Source organism: Dama dama, chromosome Y (genome assembly GCF_033118175.1).
Source record: "Dama dama isolate Ldn47 chromosome Y, ASM3311817v1, whole genome shotgun sequence".
Taxonomy (NCBI): domain Eukaryota; kingdom Metazoa; phylum Chordata; class Mammalia; order Artiodactyla; family Cervidae; genus Dama; species Dama dama.
In genome coordinates this window covers 10,502,014-10,515,112 of record NC_083715.1, presented here as the reverse complement: position 1 = coordinate 10,515,112, position 13,099 = coordinate 10,502,014, and the positions used below count along the sequence as shown (strand labels likewise).

Sequence of the window (13,099 nt, the reverse complement as noted above, 5' to 3'; positions counted from 1 at the left end):
TAGGTCCCTGGAAACCCTTCCAAACCATCACCTAGGAAAACGGAAACAGCTACTGTCTACCCATTCCGGGGGGTGGGGGGTGGGGTGGGGGGTGGGGTGGGGAGGAGGGGCGGGGGGCGTTGTCATTCTTCTAGGAAGCGTCCTTCTATGGGGCTGCCCTTAGCATTGCCTGCACAAATGTCCATTAGGTCGCCAATGATTAGGTCCCTAAAACTTTGCCTCGCTTTTTATCTTCAGTCTTTCTGCAGGTAATATGTAAAGCCAGGTGAAATAAGGCCACAGGGTGACCTCTCCGGTACACCAACCAGTCTCATCTCCCTGGCTCGAGACCTAGTCGCTCTCCCTCCGCAGCCCCGCCCGGCACAAGGGGGCCTGCGAACTGACTGGAAGCTACGCGGACGGTTTCGTTGCTGGCTCGGCAAGATGGCGGGGGGAGAGGAGTCGGGTGTGACCCTGGGTCAGCCACATCTTTCTCGCCAGGATCTTTCCACATTGGTAAGGTTTTCTTCTAGACGGATTGGAATGAGCTCAGGAGTGGGTGTGACCTGACCTTTGGGAAGCGTTGAATCACGGCAGTACCGGGTTGCCGACAGCCTGAGTTACGCCAGAAACCTGGACCCAGGCGTTATTTGCAGCGTTCATCCAGGTTTGCGAGTTGAGCCTTGCGGTGTGAGTTCATGGAGCTTCGAAACGCGAAGATTTGGACAGGAAAGTCAAGATGTTAAGTGCCATTAAGGTCTTCTCTGAAGATCCGGGAAAAGACTGTTAATGCTTTTAATTCGGGAAGGAGTTTTTACACTGTCGTTAGTGTTAATTCTCTTGAAATTTGAGTCCCTGGTCTTCCAGATATTCTAGAGTTAGTCGAAATATATCCTCTTCTTGTAAATGTAAAGGGCTTTAGCACTTGCTTTTGTTGTTGAGTCGCTCAGTCGTGTCTGACTGTGCGTTCCCATGGACTGCAGCACGCCAGGCATCCGTGTTCTGACTGGGAATCAAGGCTGCCTTTGCAAGAAAAGTACATTTGGTAAATAGTGGAGCGCTGAATAGATAATGGCAAACTGTAGATACAAAACGAGATATAAATTATGGTTTGTCTTTCGTGAGGTAGTTTAAGCTAAAATGTTTAATTGCAGGATGTTACCAGGTTGACACCACTCTCGCATGAAGTTATCAGCAGACAAGCCACCATTAATATAGGTAAGAATACTTTGTTGTGTACAGTGCTGTCCTTCTTGAGGGTTGATTGCTCTCCGATGACATTTAAACTCTTGTTTGATTATCTAAAGTGTAGGAAGACTCAGATATATAATGGGTACATTTTAGCCATTATGAGCAAAGTACCTACTCGATTCCTTGGGAAACAGTACTTTTCACGTGGATCCAGGGAAAGACATAGGTGTATGAAGAGACAGTATGGTGTATGCATGTATAGCAGAATGCTAAAGAAGAGATGAAAATTCCTTTTGTAGAGAAAATTTTAAGAACAGATTTATCAACAGGAATTAAGAAGTTTTATTTAGTATCTAATCTTTCAGAATATATTGTGTTTTACTTCTTTTCTTAATTGACACATATTTTGGGAGAAGTTGATCGAATGTAGATGTTTTAGCGTCTATTAGCGGTAAAACCTAATAACACTTATACCTTAGAGTGGTGAAAAATCGTAAGACGTTATACTGCTCTTGTTGCTGCTGTTTTAGTTGCTAAGTTGTGTGGACTCTTGGGACCCCGTGGACTTGTTGCTTGCCAAGCTCCTCTGTCTTGGGAATCTGTGGGCAAGAATGCTGGAGGGGGTTGCCATTCCCTTCTCCAGGGAATCTTCCTACACCAGGGATTGGACACCCCATCTCTTGGATTGCAGGCAGATTCTTTATTGCTGAGCCACTTAGGATGCCCACTCTTAACATGTACTTGTTTACTGTAATCAAATTGGAGTTTTTTCCTAGTTTGCATGGATTCATGCATATTTAGGCTTCCCTGTGGCTCAAGTGGTAAAGAATCCACCTGCAATGCATAAGACCTGGGTTTGATCTCAGGGTTGGGAAGATCCCCAGGGGAAGGGAAAGGCTGCCAACTCCAGTGTTCTGGCCTGGAGAATTCCATAGACTGTATAGCCTGTGGGGTTGAAAAGAGTTGGATGCCACTGAGCAACTTCACTTCACTTCGTGCATGCTTACCTCAATCAAAGTACTGGAAACTTTATTAATAGACAAAATTTTGTGTTTTTAGATGAATGTTTATTTCAAGTGAACTCCTTTTTTAGATTGATAACAAGTTGAATAATCACTAAGTATGATTTTTAAATAAAATGTTCAGGTACATGGAGAGTTACGTTGTCATGTTTCAGAAAAAAAAGTTGTGTTGGAAAGAGTACATGGAGGGTGTAAATGAAATCTCTTGGTTATAGTTTGAAATATTTATAGTGAATTACACCTTTTGTTTTTCTGACTTTACTGAAATACTTGCTATAATAGTATGGATATAAATCAAGTGTTTTTTTGGCCTTTGTAGGTACGATTGGTCACGTTGCTCATGGAAAATCTACCGTGGTAAAAGCTATTTCTGGAGTTCACACTGTCAGATTCAAAAATGAGCTAGAAAGAAATATTACAATCAAGCTTGGGTATGCTAATGCCAAGGTACATAGTATGTTGTGGAAGGAGGAACAATTTTACTTGGGTTTCAAATATGCAAATGAGAATTTAAATTTATTTTCATTGAAATTTTTAGATTTACAAACTTGATGATGCAAGTTGTCCTCGGCCAGAATGTTACAGATCTTGTGGGAGTAGTACACCTGATGAGTTTCCTACAGACATTCCAGGGACCAAAGGAAACTTCAGACTAGTCAGGTGATCATTTTTATGTTAAATACACATTTTTTCCTATGTGCTTATTGAACTATTTAATTGAGAAGTTAATGATTCAAATCTAAGCTTGATGCAGATGCATTTTTGCCAAAACATTTTATAATAAAATTTAAAGCTTACACTTGTTGCTGATAACGTTTTTAAGGATTCTGCTTAAATATAAGCTAAAATGTATTTTTTTGGGTTCTCTAAAGGAATACAAGCATGGAATCATTATATTCAGTGGGGTCCTTCTGTCCAGTCTTCCAATATTGTTATGTCTTTGTCTTAATTTTGCCTGTCTGTATTCGTTTTTGGAATGTTGTGTATCTTGATTCCTCAGAACACTGACATGTCATCTAACATATGTAGGTATTAGGAGTACCCAAAGAAATTTTACATCATAAGGATATTAATATTCAATTTTTGAGAATGGTAGTAGTTCTAAAAGTATAGTAATTTTCGTTCTCAAGTGCTGAGTTCTTGGCGTTAGGCTGGCAGGTTCACTCAGTCTTCCAAGACAGTGGAGATCCTTCAGTAAATTTCTTTTTTGAGTGAAAATTTCCATTTTGATAATGCAGTTGTGGTTTGTTTAATGTATATTATTGCTTGTTTCAATAGTTTATTTCACATTATATGGTTACAGTTATACTCTGAAAACATCAGAAGTCTGTTAAGCTTCTATGATAAAAGTTTTAGAAGCTAAACTTATTTTAAAAACCTATGTTTTAAATACATGGTTTAAAATTTTTTATTGTAAGCATTTTATACCTAAAATTATTAATAATTGCAAATGTAATATTTGATTTTCCAGCCACTCTGCTCCATATGTTTTCATTTTTAACTTTGAAATAATTGCAGAGTAAGCGAAAGTTGGCAAGATAACGTAGAAGACCCGTACAGCCTTAACTGATTTTGCCCCAGTAGTCTTAAATTGTTAGTCACTTAGTTATGTCTGACTCTTTGCAACCCCAGGGACTGTAGTGGGCCAGGCCCCTCTGTCCGAGGGATTCTCCAGGCAAGAATACTGGAGTGGGTCACCATTTCCTTCTTCAGTAAGCATAGTACTACTTCAAACTTCAGTGTAATACCAAAACAAAGCACTCTCTGTTGGTGTACGCATATACAGGTACTGTATTTTATGATACGTCTGTTCCTGTAAATGTCACTACTTTCTGGATAACAGAAACATTATGTCACCACAAAGATTAGTCCATTATCCCCTACTGTTGTTAATCCCTGGCAAATACTAGTCTATTATCTAGCTGACTTTTTAAATTTCAGAAACATTGTGTATGTTGAACATAGTATCTGCTGTGCCTGCTGCTGCTAAGTCGCTTTAGTCGTGTCGGACTCTGTGCGACCCTATAGACGGCACCCCACCAGGCTCTTCTGTCCCTGGGATTCTTCAGGCAAGAACACTGGAATGGGTTGCCATTTCCTTCTCCAATGCATGCATGCATGCTAAGTCGCTTGAGTCGTGTCCAACTCTATGCGACCTTATGGACAGCAGCCCACCAGAACAGGATATTGCCTTTGAAATAGACTTCTCCACTCATTACAATATTTCTGAGATCCGTCAAGGCTTTAGAGCTTACTAGTAATTCATTGTTTCAGGTTTTTTTTTTTTTTTGGTAGACTTAATTTTTTTAGAGAAGCTTTATATCTAAAGCTTCAGATGAGTACTGAGTAGAAGGTACAGATTTCTCTTATACCTCAGCCTGCAAGCAGAGCCCCCCTCATTTTCAGCATTCCCTACAAGAGTGGTGTTATATTTTTAACAGTTGATGAATGTGTTTTGACCCAGCTTTATCCAGTATCCATGATTTACATTCATGTTCACTCTTCTTTTACGTTTTAACAGTTTTTAACTTTAAAAATGTTTTAACAGTTTTACCAATTTGCAGAAATTTTTAATGACATGTTTGTCCTTTTACTCTGTGTTCGTACTTCTACTGTGCTACAGAGTGGTTTTGTTGCCGTAAAATCCTCTGTATCCTGCATGTTCATGTTTCCCTCCTCTGTAACCCCTGGCAACTACTGAATTGATTTCTCTGTGATGTGAAAGTCTCTCAGTCCTGTTTGACTCTTCATGACGCCATGGACAATACAGTCTGTGGAATTTTCGAGGCCAGAATACTGGAGTGGGTAACCTTTCCCTTCTCCAGATTTCTTTATCTAGTTTTGCCTTTTCTAGTATAGTAAATAGTTGATATTTTACCCTTTTTCTATTGACCTCTTTTACTTAATGTTTTGTATCACTTTGTAATTCGTAACTTGGTTAATGCCATTGAAGAATTTGTTTTCTGGGTGTATCTCAGCATATGTATATATTTCCTTAGGATAGGATATATTGAATACTTTTTTAAGTTTTAGTGTTTATAAAGAAAGCTGTTATAAATATACAAGTTTTTTTGTGTATATAGACATAAATAAATTTTCAATTGATTTGAGTAAATAAATAAGTGTATTTGCTGGACCAAATGGCAAAAGGATGTTTGCTTTTGTGAGAAAACACCAAGCTTTTTAAAAATGGCTCTACCATTTTGCATTCCCACTAGTAATAAATGAGAGTTCATATTTTTCCATATCCTTGTAGTATTTGGTGATGTCGGTGTTTAGAATTTTAGCTATTCTAGTAAAGTTTTTTTTGCTTTAGTTAGCATTTTCCTGTTATGTGATGTGGGATTAAATAATTGTGATTATTTTCCATCAGTAAATCTTTGTGGGGTGTCTTGGACCTGTTTTCTTTAACCAAGTTCTATATTTTGATTTTTAAGAGTTATCTGTACACTTTAGATACGTCTTTTGAAAATATCTTCTGCTACTTGGCTTGTCTTTTTTTATTCTCTTGATAATATTTTTACAGAGCAAAAATTTGTAAGTTAAAAAAATTTTTTTTCACTTCTTTTTTGGTGAGGGGTGGGGGGTGGGGGGAGCGGTCCTTGCCTTGCACCTTGTAGGATTTTAGTTCCCCAATCAAGGATTGAACCTGTGCAGTCTGCTGAGTCCTGCTGATCATTGGACTCGCAGCAAATTCTCAGAAATTTCTAATTTTGAGGAAGGCCAGTGTATCAGTTCTTTTCTTCTGTGGTTTTGGTATTGTGCCTGAAAAGTGATTGCATTCAAGGTCATCCATGTATTCTCCAGTGTTTTCTTCTAGGAGTTTTACAGTTTTATGATCGTTTTTTGAGCTAATTTTTGTACCAAGTACAAGATCTCTGCCTGGATGTGTTACTTTTTGTAACATATGGATGTCAGTTCTTAAAGCACTGTTTGTTAAAAAGACTGTCTTTGCCCTAACATATCTTTGAGAGATCAGTTAACTCAGTACAAGTTTATTTCTTGGGTTTTTGTTCTGTTCTGTTAACGTTTGTCTGTTTTTCAAATACTACAATGTCTTGATTCCTTTATCTTTATACTAAGTCTTGAAGTGGGCTTATGTCCTCTGATATTGTTACTGTCATTGAGTACTGTTGGCTTTTCTGAGACTCACCTCTGCATATAAACTTGTATTTTCTAGATTTTTGTTTGTGTTGGGTCTTTGTTGCAGCATGGGCTTTTCTTTACTTGTGGTTAGCAGGGGCTGCTGTTTGTTTTAGTGCTTAGGCTTCTTAGTGCGGTGACTTTTGTGGAGCACAGACTTCAGTTGTGGTTTGTGTAGTTGTGGTTCCCAGACTCTGGAGCATAGTCTTAGTAGTTGTGGTGCCCATGCTTAGTTGCCCTGTGGCATGTACTATCTTTCTGGGCCAGAGATCAAGCCCACGTCTTCTGAATTTGCAGGATAATTCTTTACTAGTGAGTCACCAGGGAAGCACATTGCATATAAGCTTTAGCATCAGTTTGTTGCTATTCATAAAATGACTTGCTGGGATTTTCATTCAGATTACATCATATCTTTAGTCTGAGAAGAACTAACATCGTGATGGTATTCAGTTTTCCTATTCATTGCATGGAATCTCTGTCTAATTTTTTGGCTTCATTCATCAGAACTTTTTGTCTTCCTCATACAGATCTTACACATATTTCTTAGATTTATACCTAAGCATTTTTCTTTTTAGGGGTGAAAATATAAATGGTTTGTGTTTTTAATTTCACATTCCACTTGTTCATTGCAGCCATTTAAGAAAGTGATTGACTTGTTTAAGTTATCTGTGAATCTACAGACTTATATTAATCACTCATTGGTTTTGGGAGTTTTTTTGTTGGCCTTTAGCAGTTCTTCTGCATAGGCAGTCGTGTTAGCTACAAAGACAATTTTATATCTGCATTTCTAATCTGTATATCTTTTATTTCATTTTCATATTTTTGTTATATAAGCTGGGACTCCATTATTGTGTTCAAAAGCATGGAGAAAAAGGGACATTTTTGCTTTATCCTTTTCTTAGTAAAGAGCATTGAATTTCCTAACCATCAAGTATGACATTAGCTGTAGGGTTTTTGTAGATACTTTTTATTACTTTGAGATTACCATCTGTTCCTAGTTTGGTAAGGGTTTTCAAATGGATTTATGCTTTTTATGCATTTCTTGATACGATTATGTGATTTTCCTTTAACCTAATGTGATGGAAGCCATTAATGGATTGTCAGGTATTGAATCAGCCTTGTATACCTTAGTTAAATCCCACATGGGGATATTGTTGGATTAGATTTGCTAATATTGTGTTGAAGATTTTTGTATGTATGTTCATGAGAAATTTTCCTGTAGTTTTCCTTCCTTGCAGTGCCTTTGTTTGGTTTAAGTATAGTCATGTGTGCCTCATAAAATGAGGAAGTATTTCATTTGCTGCTATCTCCTTAAAGATCCAGCAGGGAATCAGTATAATATTGTTCTTAAATGTTTGGTAGAATATACCCAGTGAACCCATTTAGGTCGTGCTTTCTGCTGGCAGAGGTTATTTGTTGATTGAATTTCTGTAATTAATATAAACCTAATCAAATTGCTCAAATTGCTGTATGGGCTTATGCTAATACTGTCAAAATACCAGCAAAGTTTTTTTGTTTGTATATATACTGTTTTAAGAAAAGATAATATCAGGCATACAGATCATAAGTAGGGTTTAAGGATACAAGGTCATGACACAGTAGCTCACTGTATATTCAGTGTACTAGCAATGAACACTTACATACCCACCCAAATTTAAACCACTAAAGTCTCCAAAAGATGAAATATTTTAGATATAAAACACCAAGTGCTTGGGCCTGGTGCACTGGGAAGACCCAGAGGAATTGTGTGGAGAGGGACGTGGGCGGGAGGCTCGGGATGGGGAATACGTGTAACTCCATGGCTGATTCTTATCAATGTATGACAAAACCCACTGAAATGTTGTGAAGTAATTAGCCTCCAACTAATAAAAAAAGATAAAAAAAAAATAAAATAAAAACCTTTTCCTAAAAAAAAAAAAAAACCAAAAAACAAAACACCATTGCTTTAGAAGAAATACTTCATCATTCTATGAGGAAAACTTTACCATTTAGCAGAACCAGAAAGACATTACACAAAAGGAAAAGTAAGGGGAAATACCTCTTAGGAGCATATAAGCTAAAATCTGTGAAAATTACACAGCTTTGAAAGAAGTTGAGGAAAATCTAAATATAATCTGTGCATGGATTGAAAGCTCAACCAATACACAGGTTTAATGGAGCTTTTATCAAAACCCCAGCAAAGTTAGGAAATGGAGAATTAGACCCCTTCCAATATGTCCCAGCTGAGTTTTGGCTAACGTGTGGAAGGACTTGTGCAGAACAGAATAGGGTATTCAACAAACAGGTGATGGAGCATCTGTTTAAAGGCAAAAAAAATAAAAAAATAAAAAATAAGCCTAGTTTTAAATGTAATACCTTGCATTCAAAATGTATATTGTCTTTGAACATTAGTGTGAGCTCATCTGTTTTGAGTACATACCTGAAATACAGCCACATTGGAGTATTATATGGATAGGATAAAACTATAAGAAACCGTTAAGAGAAAATGTAGGCAAAAAAAGTTTAGAACTTGGGATTTACTCTGATCTTTTAAGCTATGGCATGTTGCATTCCATGGAGAAAAAAATTGGTAAGTTGTAGTACATCAGAATTAAAAGTAATTGCTCTGCAAAAGATCTATTGCAAGGGTCAGAAGGCTTTTACTGACCCAGAGATAATGTTTGCAGACAACATGTCCAGAAGTGACTAGAAATAATCTCAACTCAGCAGTTGAAAACAGTTGATCAAAGTAGAATGTGTTAGTTGCTCAGTCATGTCCAACTTTGTGACCCCATTGTCTTTTCATGGGATTCTCTAGGCAAGAAAATGAAGTGAGTTGTCATTCCCTTCTTCAGGGGGTTTTCCCAACCCAGGGATCAAACCCAGGTCTTCTGCATTGTAGGCAGGTTCTTTACCATTAGAGCTACAGAAGACAATAGTCTAAAGGTATGGAGATCATATTTGCAGGCAAATAAGCACATTTCCTATAATTCATGGTTTGACTTTAAATCCAGAATATTCCTAGTTTATTATTGTTGTTAGTTTATAATTCCCATTATTATACATTCTATAATGTCTGTCTTTTTCACCTTGGGACATAGCTCAGGCTGATTGGACCCTAACCTTAGGTTAAATTATATCTGCATATAGCTAATTTTATCTGTTTTGTAATAGGTCTTCAGTCATTTTAATTTCAAAGATAGTAGTGTCATTTCAAACTTTTTGGAAGCATCGTGGTATATAGCCACTCTGTAGCAGGATTAATTTCTTTCAAAATATTATAGCTATTAGAAGTCTATGGATGTTTAAGTACTAGTTGATATTAAAGCTGGTTATTAATTCTTGATTATTAGACATGTTTCCTTTGTTGACTGTCCTGGCCATGATATTTTGATGGCTACTATGCTGAATGGTGCAGCAGTGATGGATGCAGCTCTTCTGTTAATAGGTAAGTAACATAGAATTGGTTTCACAAATAAGTGTGGCGTCCATTCAGCATGGAATATTTAAAGGGGAGGTAGAGTCTCTCATGCCCATAATTGAGAATAGGTAGATTATCCAAATTAGTATAGATGAGTGCTTACCAGCTATCATGAAATAGTAAGCCACGTTGTACTGGGGCTGTTATCTTGTGAGAATTCTAAGAATAGTGTGGGGAAAAGTTTTTTTTAAGACAATGCATTTTTCTTACTGTCTTTTTAGAGTTTTTAAAATAGTAGTATGTTGGGGGCAGGGAGAAGGTATTTTATAAATGGCTTGTCTGAGCTATTCAGTGCAGTATTGACATAATGGACTTTTTAAATATGCACAATCATGTGAAATACTGAAGTCAAGTGCTGTGTGAATGTTCTCAGAACTGGAGTTGTGCTTGCTTTTGTGAGCTCTTAAGGTGAATTTTAAGGGTCAAATGTAAAGTTAAAGGGCATTGTCTCCACAGAAGATCACTTTTGTTTCTGATACCCACGGTACAAATTCAGGGAGTTCTCTAAATCATCCTTAAGTTTGATAACTTATTAGAGTTTTAAAAAATCTCACTGAAAGGTGAGTTTTTGAATTAAAATTACAGTTTCTTATAGGGAAAGGTGCAAAATTAAGTTCAATGAGAGGAAGGGTACAAAAGGCAGAAGCCAGCAAAGACAGTCTTATATAAAATGCATTTAGCTTCCACCCAAAAAAGGTTTAGTCCTTGCATTTGGGCTTCTTGACTGTAAGCTGTGTCATTTCTGACAGAAGTGTCCTTATTCAGGGCAGGAGTTTACTACACCTAATGTTAAGAGTAAGATTGCTACACCTGATACCCTTAAAGAGGGTGGCCATGCCAAAAAGAGCAACCATGTGATTTATGGTGGAAGACTGTGGAAATGAGAACTCCATTTATGTAAGACTGTGCTTTTCAACAAGCCTGCAGAATAAGTATGGGACAAAGCAACTAAATATCACAATTAAAGGGAAATGATCATTAGGATACTAGACAAAAGATACTTTTTATTAATATATTGTCAAGCCTTCATTTCTCCTCACGTGATCCAACATAAAATTCCCATCTGTCCTTGTGACTGGATAGCTGTGTTGAGAGGAAACAAACAGCCTGCAGGTTGGAAATCACTGTCTTTGTAAGCTGAGAAGTATTGTTCCATTCCTTTTGCCATATTCTCTTCTTTAGGTCTGTCCCACATTTAAAGGGAAGGATTTCTCAAGGGTGTGAATTCCAGATATGGGCATCATTGAACATCTTTGTGGTTGTCTACATTTATGGTTGGTTGATTACAGTTCATAGACTGCATTTTGCAACTCTGCTACTTTTAACTGTTCTGGAGCTGCACTAGGCCAGAGTATGCTGCAGACTACATAGAACTAGAAGGGTATATGTAATACCTAAGTATGGCATGAAGGAAATCAAATTAGTTGATTTCAAGTATTGTGTGTAAGGTCAGGAATAGGAGTTAAAAGATGAGGGGATCCAGGGCAGTCAAATGTCAGGTTTAAACTTGTGAACTAACTCTGATCACACATCTTTTTTGTGTTTTAATTCTTCATAATCTCCTTAGCTGGTAATGAATCCTGTCCTCAGCCTCAGACTTCTGAACACCTGGCTGCCATAGAAATTATGAAATTGAAGCATATTTTGATTTTGCAAAATAAAATTGATCTGGTAAAAGAAAGTCAGGCCAAAGAACAATATGAACAGATCCTTGCGTTTGTACAAGGTAAGGCACTGTAATATTTAACAATTTTTAATAATATTGTATGAATTAAGTTTTAAGATAAACATTTAATCATCAAAAATGAATCTATAGTTTCTAATCCCTGTTTCTCTATACTACTAAATGCCTTTTAGCCAGTTTATAGAAGCAGTGAAATTTATTTGAGTTTTGTTGTTAGAGTTTGACTTGCATGTTAGATAGGAAAAAAGTAATAGTCTATGAATATTACCAGTTGGGTTTCTTCCAAATGGCAGCACATTACTTTTATTTTATTTAAAAACTACTGTTGGTCAACTTCATCATCATAGCAGTGAAAATGTGTAAGAGCTGATATTTGTATGCCATCCTTGCATTGAAATCATGCTAGTATTGTCTATATAATTCTAATCTTAGCATATGTGTTTTCAGAGTAAGTGCCAATGCATTGTTTTTTAAATTCTTTCCTAGTGATAGTAAAATGATATATATATGTTAGTCTGTTTTCTGATTATTCACACTCTCTTTTTAAGAATCTCTTTGTAGTACTGCAAGTGACAAATCATTTCTTTAATCTATAATGTTCTTTTCTTTAAAACATATTGTTTCTATTTGGGGCAAGACATAATGCATATTATTTTTTACATTTAACTCTTTTACCTGTTAGATGGTCTACCTTTATTAGCTAGATTATGTTATAAAAGTTACACCTGTAAATTCTGTATTTGGTCCATTCTGTTGACTACTTCTTTGGCATTTAATTAGAAAAACAAAATATTATGCTTTTCTAACAGGATGGTAGGTTTTCATATTTTGCTGACATCTGTTTATGATGTCTGGATATCTGTTTTTAGTTATCTTTAGTAACTTGTGGAGCAAATTTTGAAAAACTGATGAATTTTGATCTTTCTGAATTTTGTCATATAGGTACAGTAGCAGAAGGAGCTCCTATTATTCCAATTTCTGCTCAACTAAAATATAATATTGAAGTTGTTTGTGAGTATATTGTTAAGAAAATTCCAGTACCTCTAAGAGACTTTACTTCAGAACCCCGACTTATTGGTAAGGACTTAAGCTGTTAGCCTTTAACTATTGACTGAGTTTTTCTGCATTGTTGATTTACTTTTAAGGACACAGAGGTAATGATAAATTAGAATGTTTGTGTGCATTTTTGAATTTTAACATAGGGAATGAGTTTATGTATACCACAGGCAACGTATATATATATATATATATATATATATATATATATATATATATATATATATACACACCCACACACACATATAAATATGTCATATATATGTATTTGTATATATACACATATAAGTCAATGGAGTGAATTTTAAAGTTTTATGTATTAGAGAGATCGATTCTAAGATTGTGTTGGCAATGCTAGATTGAAGAACAGAATCATGAATGAAATAGAAACATTAATTTTTATTTGGTAATCTGGATTAGAATAATATAGTGTTAGAGTAATGATAGTGTTCTTTTATATAGAGATAGTGTTTTAAACAGGAGCAGGTAAATAGAACCTCTGTACAAATTATTTTAGCGTACTGTTAATGAAGATTTTCGTGTTCTTTTTGCCTTAATTTTATA

The 13,099-nt window shown here is 36.1% G+C and overlaps 1 protein-coding gene across 4 annotated transcripts in view; it reads left to right on the top strand.

The window, feature by feature from the left end:
* Window positions 1–356: 356 nt before the first annotated feature.
* LOC133053663 (eukaryotic translation initiation factor 2 subunit 3, Y-linked-like) overlaps window positions 357–13,099 on the top strand; it is a 38,108-nt gene continuing 25,365 nt past the window's right edge. For all 4 annotated transcript variants that reach the window (XM_061138186.1, XM_061138184.1, XM_061138183.1 and 1 more), the window contains exons 1-7: window positions 357–495; window positions 1,134–1,197; window positions 2,512–2,639; window positions 2,731–2,852; window positions 9,668–9,762; window positions 11,363–11,521; window positions 12,422–12,556. In XM_061138186.1, coding sequence (XP_060994169.1) covers window positions 424–495; window positions 1,134–1,197; window positions 2,512–2,639; window positions 2,731–2,852; window positions 9,668–9,762; window positions 11,363–11,521; window positions 12,422–12,556 — 775 coding nt within the window. In that variant the 5' untranslated portion in view covers window positions 357–423. The remainder of the gene's footprint in view (window positions 496–1,133; window positions 1,198–2,511; window positions 2,640–2,730; window positions 2,853–9,667; window positions 9,763–11,362; window positions 11,522–12,421; window positions 12,557–13,099) is intronic.